We start from the raw sequence: 16,238 nt of genomic DNA, 5'->3' as shown, positions 1-16,238 counted from the left end.
TTACTAATTGGCTAAAGTCAAATGCTAGCCATAAGCTATCATGTATATAGTCCTATGAGATGTGCATAACACCCATCCAAAAGATGTACAGAAGTTTCACTTTTTCATTCACTCACTTGCATTTTAAGATGTATTTTCTTAGGTTTAACAGTGAATCTAAGTAGATACTAATTTCTAGAGATTAGTTTCTCATTCTGCTTTTAAAATAATTATTAGATGTCTAGATAAAACTTATTAAATGTAACTAATATGCCAGGCAGAATATTGTAGTTGTAGAATACTTAATTGTTTGACTTAAGCATTTCATTGACCTTGGGCGTTCAGATGAATCACACAAGTGTGTGTGTGTGCGTGTGTGTGTGTGTGTGTGTGTGTGTATACACATTGAGGTATGTACTGAACATTGCTTAAAAAATTAATGCTGCATCTCAAACTTAGCTGTACTGGTAGGCTTCTGCCATGTGATAGTTATTAAAGATGAAATTTCGAGGACAGGGGTCTGTCCAGGTGGTAATCGTATGCAGATGGAAAGTGTCAGAACTATCTGTCTTCCTAATGCAAGAGTGCTGCAACTTATTTATCTCAATCAGCAGAGCAATGGTTAGAGACAATTAGGATTAACTGTAGGCAGCTGCCATCCTGCTTGTATGAGATGTATTTGCTCCTGGACAGCCCATGGAAGATGGTTATATAAATATGGCAGTGAATGTATTCAACTGACATTATATCCGTATTGAAAGTGAAAACTTACAGTGTCTTACCAGCTTCCAGTCTTCCTATTTTTCCTACTCTGTCATAGATACACATAAAAAGTAATTTATATTATCTACATTTTGATGAACACTTATATAATGCAAGCATGCACACTGACAGCTAGTGCCTTCCTGTATATTTGCATTTTGTACCTCCAACTGTCTATTTAACAAACACTAATTGCTGTTAGTTTTTCAACCAAATCTTTGGTGGTAGACAGCATTTGTTTTCCACTCTGGAAAAGTGAATACAACCCTCAGTTCAAATGTGTGGAGAAGGTTACTAGAGGCGGCATAACAGCAAAATCAGGAAATAAAATGGACAAATACTAAAGATCTTGTCCTGCTCCTGTTTCCATGATTTCAGAAAATTCAAATTTATAGGAAAAATGCAAAAAAAAAAAAAACGATTGCGCAATCTATTAGTCCCCCTCAGAATAAATGAACATTTCTCATTTCGCTTTATGACATCTATCAGTAGCTTGAAATTTAGTAGCTTCTCTGACTCTCCATTAACTGATTCCATCTTAAAATATTACAAAAGAATATTTTACTCATTAATTTAAGGTGAATATTCTCCTCCTAGCCTTTAATATCCTGTGCTTTGTTATCTTACTAAATACTATTTTAACTACAACATGGCTTGAACAAACTTATGTGCAGAAATAATGAATCCCTTTTGCATCACAGTAGCCCTGGGTAAGCTGTGGTCCTGTGGAGAAGCTCTCTGAAACCTGAGCAGGTGCTATCAGGCACTTATTTGTTGACTTTCTGTGGTACTTTTCCTCCAAGGAGTACAAAGTGTAATGTGGAGAACTTTACACAGGGGTTGCCTAAGAGTGTCAAAAAGAAATGAAAGGAAAATAGTGCTTGCAGAAAGTGAAAGCATAGAGCAAAAGAAATAGCTATTGGCAAAACCAAACCCCGGGTAGCAGCTAGGCATGCTAAAGAAGGTTGAAGGAGCCAGGCTACCCTGAGAGGCCCATAGTTGGCTTTTTAGAATACTGAATCATTTCACCACGGCAATACAGTTCCATTAAACTCTCATATATAAAGACCCACAATTAGATTCATAGCACAGAACGCGGCCCTAAGAACCATCTACTTGGCTTATTTAATGTATAGATGAGCCAGAGAGAACAAATAGTTAGAAACAAAATCAAAGGTCAGAAACAGGATCATGTATTTACTTCTTCAATAACTCTGCAGAGAGTGTTTTGGGCACATAGTCCCCTGGGTTGCTAATGACAACCCATACTGCCTAGGTCCTCCTCCTGTTGCTTCAAAGGTATCCAACACTTAGCAATATATTTTCTCAATTGACAGCAATTGCAACCCTTGTGAGGGACAGACCCCAGCCACCTCACACACACTTACTGCTGACAGTTTCTTTGCTGAGAGAAGGGAATTCTCTTCCAAGTGTTTGCAGTTGTGCTGACCATTTTTGATTCATTTGTACTTATAGCGCCTCTCTGCCAGGTCAGCTAGGAAAGGCTTGATAGATGGGAAGAAGTTTATGTGTCTGTGTGTTATCCTTTAGTACAATTGGCAATGGGCTAAGCATTATCTTTCACTGGGGGAAACACTGTCTCTTAAAATTGACTTTACCCTAAAAGTGCCTGGCATGATAGTTAAAACTCTAATAAGATAATTGAAGTTGGAAACCCCTTCTGTAAGAACCAAATGTGAGATTTCTTCAAAGAAACATGGTTTAAGAGTTGCCATTAGTCTGCCTTTCCCCAGGTGATATCACGATGGCAATTGTCCCTTTAAGACAGGCTGTTAATGCAAGAAACGCTGAAGGAGGGAGACTACTTTCAAGGTAACATTAAGTTCCTTTCCATACTCCAGTTCCCATACTAAAAAATATGTAAAACCAATGACTTGGGAACTAAGGACCTTCGCTGAGGCATTTGGAATGACAGGTCGACCTAAGAACTTTACCCTTTGTCCTGGGCCAGTCTCCTAAGAAGTAAACTTCCTCTATAGCAAGGTGTGGACAAAGATGCAACTTTCCTTAGACCAGATGAGTTGAAAATGGGGAAGCAACGGATGCTTTTCCTAGTTATCTCAGAAGTCATCTGGGATAACCTGATTGGGATTTGGGCTCCAGTGACACCTGTTCGTCCCTCCATGGCCAGAGCCATAGTGCTCTGCCTCTCTCCGGTGCCCAGCCACTCTGGCATTGTCTGGTACACCTGTGAGACTGTGTGAACGTCTCTAGGTGGCCACTGCCGCCAGCACATATTGTCAAGACGGAGGGTAGCTAAACAGCCAAGCGAGGCGTGCAGTTGGAGTGAGAGCCGGAGGTGTGCTGCCTCTGTGGAGTCAACTGCGGCTTCTCTTCCTTCTCATACACATGGAGTTTGGAGCTGAAGAACCGCAGCCCCACACTTAGCCAAGTGGATGTGTGTGAGCCGGCTCCGAAGGCTGCTTCGCCTCTCCCGGACCTCCTGCTGGCAGGATGTAAATATACCTGCAGACCGGCCAAACAGGATTGCCTTTCCCCCCAACCCCTCCCTCCTCCCACCCTCTGCCTGGCTAACCAGCATGAGAGGATCGGAGAAAGCAACAGCCCGCAAGTGACAGCTCCAGCCGGATTCTACTCGGCTCAGCCTCCGTGGGAAGTTGATTGTTCAGAGGCTTTCATTGTGAATCTCCGTTGGCATCGCTATGTTTGCCTCGATCTGGTATGCCAAGAAGCTGGGTCGCAGGTTCGTGCACAATGCCAGGAAGGCGAAATCAGAGAAGGTATGGAATGAGTGGGGAGGAAGATCGTCTTACGGATGTGCCAAGTGCCTGCTCTGGGCTCTTGGTCTGAAAACAGACGCAGCCTTTATTCGCTGGTTGTGAGAACCTGCCTCACACTGGGAATGTGGTCCATGCCACTTAGAAAGGGGCAACTCTTAGAGCCTAGACCTGGAGGGAGGGGAACATTCGGGGTTGATCAGCATCACTGCCTATTTGAAGTGTTTGCTGAAATCAGCGATTGATAGAGAGGGTCTTCACATAGTCAAGTGTTCTCTGGCGTTGCATCGGATAGAAGCCGGGGAGCAGCTGCAGTCTGTGCTTGTTGGGGGAGCTCACTAGTAAACTTGTTGCTGTACTGCATTATATTTATTACTGTGATCTTTGGTTCTGTGGGAGCGTTATAAATACCCGTGTCTTTCTCTAGCACATGTGTTCTATCTAGCCTGTGTCCTGGGAGACTTACAGTAACACTCATTAGACCTCAGAGGAGTGCTTGATATTGTTCCCACTGAACAAAAATCTTCATCACAAAAGTGTTTACAATGAGCACGAATTCTATGTTCAATGGGCTCCTGATCTCTCTTTAGAGAATGGCTTTATGTTTCTTGTATTTTGCAGGATGAGTTTCCAGAGAATCTCTGTACAGATTGACCCCTTTGTTTGTTTGTTTGTTTGTTTGTTTGTTTGTGTTTAAAGTCCCGAGGTACATTACAAACCTGAACATAACAGAAGATATTGGTTTGCATCTTTGATTTTTTTCAATGCTTTCCGAGGCACTGGCCAAAACTGTCACATTTTGGAAATCAGTATCCAATTTGGTAGGTGCTGGGGAAACTTCCACCAAACCTAATAGAATTTCGTGAAAACCCACATTGTCTATATTACTCTGAGGATGTTATTTTTAGCCCAAATCCTTTCTACCTTTCATACATTCCTGAAACTGACTCAGGATGGCTCTCAGGGTCTGTGATGCTGTTCTTCCTCTCAACTACAAAGATGCCATTGCTATAACATTTTGTTTGTTCTGTCAAGAGGAGGGATGGTGATAAAACACAAGAACCTAAGATGAACCAAAATAGGATTCAATGTGAAAAGAGAAAAGCCTTTACCAGTGCCAGGATCCAAAAGCTGTCACATGACACCCAGCTTGTTCTTCATTGACCCTTTTGATGGAGGAGTAGGTGAGGAGGTTCAGGGTAACGTAAGTCCCTTCCACATTTTGTATATCACAGACCACAAACTTACCATGTTCCAGTACATTTGAATGGGGGTCTTGCTTATGTGATTCTCAAGTAATTTTTTTAAGGAAAGAGGCTTACAGGAAGTAAAAAGACTTACTTAGAATTCTATTAGAGCGTATTTTTTGAGGAAAAAAAAGTGTTTCTCTCCATAAAAATTATAGGCTATATGGATAACAAGACCCTGAAATTCACAGGGGGATAATGCCTTCTGGCAAATTAGTATGCAAAGAAAAGTTGAATCTCCCAGTGCCATTTAATTTAGGTTTGGACCTGAATGTGGGGACTAGCAGCTGTGTGTGAAGGACTTGAAAGGCTGTTAATCTAACAAAGTGACTTGGGCTCGGCTTTTTCCATGTGTGAAAAAGGTAGCAAGGAGCCTCAGAATGTCCTCTTCATTTCAAGACTGGATAATGCCTAGAAGAGGCAAGAAGAAATGGAGAGTGAGGCTAAAGGGTTTTCATTCCTTTGTCTTGGAGTGTAAGATGCATTCACAACAGGAAATCAGCATCAACTAAAGTTCTGCTCTCAGAGTGGTAAAGACCAAAACAAAACAAAACAGATTCATGCCAGTAACCTGTGTGAGCCAACAGGACTGGGAGGGGCTAATTTGAACACGAGGGGCTGATGTCTCATAGAATTTGTGTTTTGGAGTTCCTAGAATAAATTTCAAAAAAGAGTACCTAGAAAAATGTAGCCATTCAGTCAATGCCTGGTGATTGGTAGTAGCTTATTGTACACAATGGTAGCAAATGATTATGAATTAATATTTTCAGCTAAGAATTCAATAGTATATCATGAGAAGGAAGTTGATAAATTGTACCACAAACTGCAGCAGTTGAGAGGATAAATCTGTATTTTGAAAGTGGTTATCATTTTACTATTCTTTATGAAGTTTGCTCCCTCCCCCATCTAATAAGCCAATCTACACTAACCACAGTCCTTCCATCCTATTTTATCATTTGTATTTCATCTAGAAAATATTTTCTTAAGGCTAGAATTAATTGAAGAGCTATTTAGGAATGCAAAAGCCTAAAAGGTATCCTAAACACACAGTATGCCTTTATTTCTGGTTGTTTAGTCTATTGTTTGGCCTCAGTTAAATGCTAGTACAGATCACCAGCATTGTATAATGTCTGTCATAATGTTACCATGATAGTAATCTTATCAATAACCTCTATCTGCTTACTATCCATCAATGAGCTGTTTTATATGTAAGATTTAATTTGATCTTCATATCTTGTATGATATGCTATTTTTTTCTAGGATTCTAGAAAAGAAATTGGCTAGCCCAAGTTCACAGGAATAGTAATAACTATCAGTGATGGAATTTGAACCCAAATCATTCTAAGCTATTTCAAAACTATATTTTTGGATCTCTTGTACTGTCTACCACTCTCATAGTTATCCAGGCTCTCCCAATATGGTCTTGTCTAAATAAGTTCAGCATTGCTTTTTATTTTATCCTTCTCTTTTGAATTAGAACTCCCAAAGTCATAAAGTTTCCAAAATCAAAGTTTGTGATTTTTGCAACTCACCTGCCACACTTCAGATAAAGTGATACCTACGTCATCTTAAATAGAGAATTGCCTGTTCCATTGATGATTTTTCACTTTGTGCTCTCGTTGGACAAATGCAGCAAGGTGTTTCTTGGCAGCTATTATTCTCAATAAATAGCTTGTAATTGTCAAATCTTAATAATCTAAACATTGATGTTTGCACTCATTGATTTTTCTTATAGAATCCAAAGATGTCTTTCATCAAAAAGGACTTAAATTTTAGTCTATTGTAACTGTGCTTCCCTTTAAGAGTGAGTCAAAGATGTTAGCTAATTCACGTTGCCATTTTCTTCTGAAAATGAAAAGCAAAGGGCTCTTTGTTATTGTTTCATTTAAAAGATGGTTGCTCAGACCAGCAAATTCTGTGAACAAAATTATCCTAAAAGTGGTTATGTGCACCCAGAGAGCTTGGTCACAACATAGCATCACCATTCAAATAATTATCCTCTCTGGTTTGAGATCCTTCGTAATTAGTTGAGAAGTTAGTGTTTCTTTTTTATACATGTTGTGACATTTCACCTTAAATCTCTTAATTTAGACCGTTTCCAGATTGCTTTACTCTAAAAGACTAGATGATACATTTAAGATACATTGAAACTGCAGTTTCAAGTCACACAAAAATGCCAGAGTATTGAAGTACTTAAAGTTGTGAACCTTCCCTCAATTGTTTTTTATTTTAATTTTTATGCTTTTTTACTCCTATGAGAGGAAACATTGAAAAGTGCCTGCATGTTCACTTAGGGGAGAAGAGTTCAACATTATTCATCTAATAAAAGTAACCATGGTAACCATGGATAAACAGAGCAGTGTGAGATAACCTACTAGTGGTATAACAGGGTCCAAGCCCACTTTTCCTGACATTAGGCCATATTTACCCTTGAGAACTTTCCCAAGAGTTAACACACTAGAAACCCCTTTCTTCCTTTCTAAATGCAGCATATTTTGATTTTAATTTAATTCCTATTTAATTCAGCCTAAATTGAAGTAAAGGACAACCTAGTGATGAGCTTGTCAGCAGCATGGCCAAAAAGAAAGCATTATGACCTTGGTGATCCTGGCAAAATATAAAGGCATTGGGCTTGGATTGGGACTTAACAGAAGGCATTAGCTAGTCTTGCTCTTTGGCATCCAGCCTGAAACCAGACATTTGACTTATGTAACCTCAGTGTTCTTATCTGTCAAATGGAACTGTCACCTCTGATTTTTAAGTATGGTGAACATAGATGTTTTCAGAATTAAAGGGAAATCCTTTCCTCTCTACCATCATACCCTGATCCCCTTCTATGAACACTAAATTGAGAATCCTAACCTCTAAGTAAATTCTCAATTGTCCTATCCTTCTTGTTAGATTCAAAGATTTAGCTTGACCTGGTAAACTAGCTATTCGACCACATCCTAGCCCTAACATTCATAAGTTCCAAAATCCAGCAGAGATATCATCTTTTTTAGGAAAGTTTGTGGCCTCACAAGCTCAGAATGGATCATAACATTGGTTGTAATCATCTTCAGATTTCTGTAATTCTCATTAGATTATTTGAACTAGGAGTATTTTCAGCCTTGTTCACCTGATTTGTAGTGCCTAAAAGAATGATCACATATGACTGTCTTTCATAGTGTATTTCTTAGACTCTAGACTGTCACCAATTGTAAGAAGAATCATTATTTATTACCCAGAGACAAAAAGGACAGTGAATAGATCTGTGATGTAATAGTACCTATAAGATGTATCTTCATTTCAGAACTGTTAGAATGTGAAAAGGGCTCACCTTTACAATGAATGGAGTGTGGCACAATGCTGAAGGGTTGAATACATTTGCTTTAAGGATGAAACAAGTTCATATAAAGAAACTGCTGAAAGGTAGCACTTTCTATCCAATTACTTTCATTTCTTTGACAGTAATAATGATAGTTTGCTTAGGGAAGTATAATAGTTAATGCTAAAACATATCATACATATTTTTTGGTACAGATAGAACTCATTTGGCACTGTGGATTCTTTTCTGTATTTAGTAAGGTAAATAAAGAAGTAAAATGCAGATGAATGCTATAGAAGTGATATATAAAAAGCCAAAATTATAACAGACATGTAGATCAGAGAAATGAAATCATAAAAAGCTTTCCAGACTCTCTAATTCTCTCTCTCTCTCTCTCTCTCTCTCTCTCTCTCTCTCTCTCTCTCTCTCTCTCTCTGTGTGTGTGTGTGTGTGTGTGTGTGTGTGTGTACACATAACATAATGGAACTATGGCTAGTATTTACTGACTTCATGCTAGAGAACTTAGGTAGGCAATTCTGTATAGACCCATATACTCTAAATTAAATATGCATTGCATGTCCTACATGTATATGTGATGTATATATCCAACTACCTAGATGGCAACTTTGTTTTCCCTATAAAAAATGCATTTTGAAAGTGATTTTTAAATGTATTACCTGAATTTGTCTTAGGCATTAAAAGATATGCCCTGATGTGGATGATCTGTAAGTCTTCTGTGTATGATAGAGTCTTCCTTGACTACTTTTGTCTGATGGTAGATACAGGAGTGGCCTGACCTGGAGAGAGAAAGGAACATTTGTCCTCTCTCAAATCTGTTACCGGGAGCCTTCTGAGTCTCAGATCCCCAGTCATGAGCAACAGTGATTCAGCAGCAGTGTCAGCCAAGCTGTGGTGACCATGCTGAGTGAAGCTCTGCAGGTTGCTTCTGCCACCTCACAGGGAAGCAGAACACCTGTACCTGCTGGAAGGCCCTCAACTGCTGGCCACCCTAGAATTCACAAAGCATATCTCTTATCAGATCAGAAAAGGAAGACAGGAGGAAAGAAAGAGAGCAGAACCTGCCAGAGGGCTAGAGAACAGGTCACACACCCTGAGAAACTCTTAATAATTGGTTAACACCTTTTGAGCACTTTACTCAAGCACTAGGATGTATACTTTACAATCCTTTATTTCATTTAGTTCTCACTTCTCTTTCTTGAGTTGATTTTATCATTAGCTAAAGAAGCTGATATGTAAGGTGTTAAGAGACTGGACCAGATCATAGTGGGTAGAGGTAGTTTTCAATGACAGCTATTACTGACTATAGAACCAGTAACTATAATCACATAGACTTTATGCTCTTCTCCACATCTTTCCTGGGACAGTCAAGCTGCTATGTAGTCTCTAAATGGCATCTGACTTATCTGTTCAGAGACCAGATAGCCAGAGGGACTCACTTGAGTCTGGCTTATAGCACTTTGTTTGCAAAAGGATTCATTTCCCCCTTTTGCTTTAGAGAGGTCTTCCTCTGCAATTTGATACCATATTAAGTGATGAAGGTGGAAGAAACTCCTTATCTAGTAAGATTGCCTACCCGTAATGCTATGTAAAAATAAAGGATATCCTACTTCCTGTCCATAAATATACTGCATGTGTGAGTTTTCTAGAGAAGCCTTCTCACTTTAAATAATGACTTGTTGCACTCATTAATTTTGTTTGAGGTACATGTTTTCATTTCCTGAAACTAATCACTAAATCTTGAATTACTTTGTCATGTTCGTACCTTTCATCCAGGACATCTAGCGTCTAGAAGTTCTTGAGTGAATTATGCATGAACCAGGCTTCGGTACGCCTGGATGTTGACTGGTTGCATCCCCTACTACCTATGGCTCCTTGGCTAATCTGTCTTGGTTTGAGTTCTTCATCTGCAACTAGGTTTCTTTACACTTTAACACTCTTACATTTGTATTTTGTATAAAACGACAGAATACTCAAAGGAAGACTTTGGACTCATTTGCACTCGTATACCTATCACCTAGCACTAACTCTTGTGTTAGGAAAAACATGTCAAATGAATGTATGCAAAAGGCCTGGAACTTACTTGACTATTCTTTTAAAGACTATAATGAGACTGTACCAGTCTTCAAAGCAAGAGCAAGATGAGAAACACTGAACTTTTTTTCTTTCTTGTTACCTCTTTTCTTTGAAGATAGAGAATATGAGGCAGATGGCAAACTCATGTTTGAGGGATTAGTTCTCTATGTTTCTCACACCCAGAATAGGAAGGAGAGTAGCTAGTAGATCAGAATCCTTTTCAACTACTAACAATGATATGTCAAACTTAGCCATTTCCAACAGTTTTGCTCCACATGTCTCAAGACACAGGCTTATATGTGGGCATGAAATGTTGTTTTTCCTTCTACGTTTCAAACCTGTAAGTTCTAGTTATTGAAAAAATTGTTATTCCACTAGCTATAAACTGAATTATGTCTGCTACACATTCATATTTCAAAGTCCTAGCTCCCAGTGTGACTACAATTAATAATAGGTCTTTTTGGAAATAATTACATTTAAATTATGTTACAGTGGTAGCGCACCTATCAGTAGGATTGGTTACCTTCTAAAAAGAAGAAGAGAGAATTATATTACTACCCCTGATCCCCAGTACTTACTCTCATTCTTGCCCAGTGGCTCATCATATAAACTCAGAAAAGATTCCAAATGAGGAATGAAGGGTCACAAAAACCTCAACATTGCTGGAACTCTGACCAGACATTCTGATCTTCAAAACAGTGCAAACTTAATTCCTATTGTTCAATTTACTACATCTATGATACTTTGTTTTTGTAGCACAAGAGATCTGAACTACAGCCTCCTACCATAATGGCCATTTAGGGTGATATTCAATAAAGAGTGGTGCCAAACTTGGGTATCATCATTAAAGATAAGTAGGTAGGTAGTTGCTTGGAATCCATTGTAAGTAAGTTCTGGAACCCACACAACCTCAACAGGATCAGTTTCATGTGATCTTTTGAAGAAACAAGGGAAGGCTATTAAAAACAAGATAGTAAGGGGGAAAAACGAGGGCATGGACAGTGAGGGAAATTGCTTTTGGACAATCAGTTTGTTTGACTGTATATTTTCTTGTCAAAATCACAGAGTGAAAAAATGAATGTTAACTATTCATCGAGAAAACTTGATAAACTTTTAAAAAGCACTCATTATATCTTGCTTTTCCTTCCCATTTCTACTTGTTACTATGCAACCCTATTGGTAAGCTTCCCATCTGTCTTTGTTTCTTTTCTTGTTACTGTGATAAAATACCTTGATTAAAACAACTCAAGGGTGAAAAGGGTTTATTTCTCCTCACAGATCAAGGGTGCAGTCTTTCATAGTGAGGAAGTCTGAGTGGCATGAGCTAGAAGCAACTGGTCACTTCACAACCATGACCATGAACAAAGGGAGAGAAGGGTCTCTGCTGCATGGTTCCCTTTGCCTACTTGTATAATGCAGGAACCCAGGCAGGAATAGTGTCACCCAAGGTGGGTGAGCATTCAGGCCCATTTTCCACGTGATTCCAAATTCTGTAAAATTGACAACAGAAACTACAACACAATCTATGTGAGAGCATACTTGAAAAAAAATCTACTGAAATGAAGAAAACCTTACTTGGGCTTACTATTTCAAAGGTTTCAATTGATGGTCACTAGCACCCATTGTTTGGGGGCTTATCACCATAAGACAGAACATCAGAGAAGAAGGCATCATAAAGAAAAGCCACTCACTGCACTGTGGCCAAGAATGGGGAAGAGACAGAAACACAAACAGAGGGTATAACAACCAACATACCCTTCAAAGGTAGCCCTCCACTAATCTACTTACTCCAAAGAGTCCCCAACTCTTACAGTTTCAACAGCTACCCCATAGTACATTCAACTGCAAATCTATCAATAAATTAGTTCATTGATGAATTGATAGCCCTCAGCATCTAGTCACTTCCTTAAACCCCCATGTGTGAACACTGCTGTACCAGGGACCAAGCCTTCAACACTAACCTTTTGGATGACACTTCTCATCCACGTCTGAAGTATAAACTCTGAAGTATAAACATAATGAATTACTCATAGTTGAGCATGGGAGAAAGCTCCTACTAGGAAAAGGGATTTAGACTTTTTACTAGAGCTTGCAAGAAGAGTTGAGAGAATGAAAGCTGTCAGAATCAGGAGATCATACAATGGAGTTGGTTGCTTTCCAGCATTGTAAAGGTGTATCATTTGGCAGGAGAAAAATTGATGATTCTTTAGCTTGGGAAGAAAAAAAACTAATTTTCTATGGGACAGAATAGGTGTCTGGTCCTAGGATCTAGGACTTGAGGGGATGATACTCCAGAAGTTGTATGAACAGGGATTGTTTTTCTTACTCATTCATGTTTGAGAACCATTTTAACTTAAGATTTACTTTCCTTAGTTTTCTAAGTTTACGGTAGAGGTCATTTGTCACATTTATTGCCTCCTGCCCTTTACCCATTTTTTTTTTAATTCCTTTTTGGACTCACTCAAAAACAATATGGCAGTTAAAGACTTTAGATCCATATACAAATCTCAACTTACTGTTACAGGACCCTGAGCACATTAATTATTGGTGCTCTCCTCTGTTACAAACAATAGCAACCATCCTTATATTGGTTTTTTATCCTACTTAAACATGCATGTAAATATCAAGTCTAGTGTACAAACATTAACATTTCCCTTCCTGCCCCCTTTTCCTACTTTCTCTCCTGCTTTGCCTTTCAGTACTCAACCTAGTTCCATAAAGTGAACAGGGTAGTTTTTGGTAACTTATTCATTAATGATGCCTCTTTCTCTACTACACCCTGGGGTTGCATAATGGACTTGCTTTCCCATCTTGGTTTTATAGAATGAAGAGGTGTGTAATTATATCCCTGCTACTAAAAAGAGGAAAATGAGAAGAACATCTTTCTCTAAAAAGTGAAATTGTTACTATGCTGTGGGGAAGTGTGGGTCTCTCATTCCTTACAAATAAGTTTTTTTTAGATCATTACAAACTGCCAAACATTCCCTTGTCCTCGCTAATCTGCCCAAACACATAAAACCATGTTTGAAAGAGGAATTCTCTGTATTTTAAGAATGTTGACGAGGGAGATATCATGGAGATAGAGAAATGCAGTGCTAGGGAAGTTGCCAGGAATCTCCAATGATGACCCCAACTTGGACTACTAGAAATAGTGCAGAGGGTGCCTGAACTGAACAGGCTTACCCCTGTCATCAGACTGGTGAATACTCTAACTGTCATCACAGAGCTTTTCTCCAATGACTGATGGAAGCAGATGTAGAGGTTCACAACCAAACACCAGGCAGAGCTCCAGAAGTCCAGTCAAAGAGAGAGAAGAGGGATTCTATGAGCAAGTGCATCAGGATCATGATGGGGAAACCTGCAGAGATGACCAAACCAAACTAGTGGGAACTCATAAAAGTTGGGTCAATGACTGTGGAGCCTGCATGAGACTGGACTAGGCCCTCTACATGGAGAGACAGTTGTGTAGTTTGATCTGCTTGGAGGCCTCCTGGCAGTAGGATCAGAATCCTTGGTGAATGAGCGGGCTTTTTGGAGTCCACTACCTATGATGGGACACCTCTTGCAGCCTTGAGGCAGGAGGAAGGGCTTGGGGTTGCCTCTACTGGATGTGCCTCCTCATGGGAGGCCTTGCCTCCTTGTTGAGGGGAGTGAGGGTCAGTTTGAGAGGGGGAGGCTGGGGAGGGGTGGGAGGAGGGAAGAGAGGATCTTTGATTAGTGTGTAAAATGAATGAAAAAATTTCTTAATAGAAAAACAAAGACTATATAAAAAAAGAATGTTGAATGAAAGCCTATCACTTCTCATTTTACGGGCAGTAATATATTCTGAGTGACTCAGGTACCATGGATAGATGGACCACATTGCTTTGCAGCCTTATTTCAGTCTCATAAAAACAGAAGTGTTTCATAGGCTTTAAGAACTAGAAAGAGCCTTTGTTTTATAGGTGATAACTGCAACACTAATGAACACTTCCAAAGAAGGCTGTGGGTTGCCACTATTGTATGACTTTATATATTCTGACTCAGCCAGTTTTCATAGTCATCCTGTGTGCTAAGTAACTTTATGTCTGTATTTTTACCTTGAGGCTTAGAAAGGTCAGTTTGTGAGTCCAAAGAAACACAGCTAGAATATTCTAAAGCAGGATTTAGGCATGGGCAATCTTGAGCCAGATTCATATTCTCAACCATGGCCACATTACCTCTCAGAGAATATGGAATAGGGGAGTTCTGTTGTCTAGGATCTTTTGGTATTTCTAGCAACATTTGGAGCAGTTAAACTTGCATATTCTAAACTCCAGGTCATCTATCCATATTTTAGATGAAAGCACTACTCTACAGTCTTGAATAAGGAGCAATTGTCAGTTTTTTTGTTTGTTTGTTTGATTTTTGTTTTTTGTTTTTGTTTTTTCATTTCACAGTACCACTGCTTGTATGCAAATTTTTGGATGGTGATATTGATAATCTATGGTGATATTTTCATTAAAAAAATGAGCCAACTTCACCATAACTTCAGAGCTCAGTTGTAATAAAAAAAAAAAAGTCATACAACAGGGTGTCATTTGTAGAAAAATTCCACACCAGTAGTTGCATTAATTGCTGCTTTGGATGTTCCTGCTGTGAACTGAATGGAGCCACTGTGGATCTATTTCTTAGAAATAACCATCTTTATTACCTCTGCTCTAGGATGCATAGTTTTGAGATTTTTTTAAGGCAAATATCTTCACTAATCTGTTTCCTTTTTCCATTTTCATCTTATCACTAATCCATTTTGTTGTTATAACTGGTTTAATTTCTTCATATTCAATCTATAAAGAATAAGGGATGTTACAGGAATTTTTTTTGCCTCCTATTCCCTCAGTGTGTAACATTTTGTTAACTTCCCAAGTGTAACATTATGAACATCATATTTAATTCAAATGCTATCCATTATTTTATGAAAGTTGGGTTTTGTTCATTCATATCTCTGAAATTCCAGGAGCTTGTATGATACATAAATATAATTTCTTTTTGTTTCAGTCATTTTCAAGAAAAGCAGGATAAAAATGTACCTGGTGAGATGGAACATGTTGGCAATTGTGAGCTGTACTATTATGCCTTTTAGAAAACATATTTAAATACATTTCAGATTAATTTATACTTTTTGTATCCTAGTTTCTTATAATTTACCTATGTAAGTGCCTTGAGCAATTTCAAAGTCATGTTGTATTTTTTTCTAGTGATTCAAAGCTGACTCCAGGAAACTAAAATTAAAGTACATGAGTTATCCATGGCCTTTTAAGTCAATTAATATTCAACAAATGCTCATTTCCCCTCAGTAGTGAACATAGCCGTCACATTTCTATTAATAATACTGTGCTGGAACTTAAAAGGTGTGCAGAAATGATTGAGCTATGCTCTTCCCTAGATTAGTAAGTATAAGATGGAGAAAAATACATGATTAAAGCAAACCCCTGAAAATCTTGGTGTTGTTTTAGCAGTATAAGCAATGTGGCACCTTTTCTCCCATTTCTTATACCTTACCTAGATATTTTGCAGTTTCTGCTGAACTGATATTCTTGAACTAGTGGATTATGCATGTTTACAAGCCACCTGGTATGTGGCTGATTGTAGAGCATTGTTTTTCCAACATTAGAATGAAACACATCTGACTTCATCCTGCTCTTAGGTAGCCCGTGGGGACAGCCATCCATAGTGTCCTTCTAGAAAACACAAATGTCTCAAATTGAAGAAAAATGTTGATTTTAATACTTCTTTTAAAAAACTGAGGCAGAAGAATGGAAGATCTAAGAACACAGTTTCTAGTGTCAGACTTCCTGGGTTCAAATCCCAGCTGCACCACTTGCCAGTTTGGACAGTTAGTAATTTATTTATACTTTGTGTGTTCTGCATGAGACCTGTCTCATGGAGTTCTTATAGGAATCAAATGCATACATATTTGTGATATGATCAATATGCTCTAAATGTTCATAAAGAAGAATATAGTTTGACAAGCCTATTAAGCAAAACATTTTAGAGATTAAATGTAATTCCTCACAATCTCTCAAACAACAAATGAAGTCTCTCATCCCATGCTCTGACACTTAAGTATGA

At 38.6% G+C, this 16,238-nt stretch overlaps 1 protein-coding gene across 1 annotated transcript in view; it reads left to right on the top strand.

Annotated features, from left to right (window-relative positions):
- The first annotated feature begins 3,075 nt into the window (after nucleotides 1-3,075).
- Nucleotides 3,076-16,238, top strand: part of Dlg2 (discs large MAGUK scaffold protein 2) — an 857,262-nt gene continuing 844,099 nt past the window's right edge. The window contains exon 1 of the mRNA XM_059271442.1: nucleotides 3,076-3,503. Coding sequence (XP_059127425.1) covers nucleotides 3,426-3,503 — 78 coding nt within the window. The 5' untranslated portion in view covers nucleotides 3,076-3,425. The remainder of the gene's footprint in view (nucleotides 3,504-16,238) is intronic.

This window comes from Peromyscus eremicus, chromosome 1, assembly GCF_949786415.1.
Source record: "Peromyscus eremicus chromosome 1, PerEre_H2_v1, whole genome shotgun sequence".
Taxonomy (NCBI): Eukaryota; Metazoa; Chordata; class Mammalia; order Rodentia; family Cricetidae; genus Peromyscus; species Peromyscus eremicus.
Note: the sequence above shows the minus strand (reverse complement) of the source record. Positions and strands in the feature narration are given on the sequence as shown.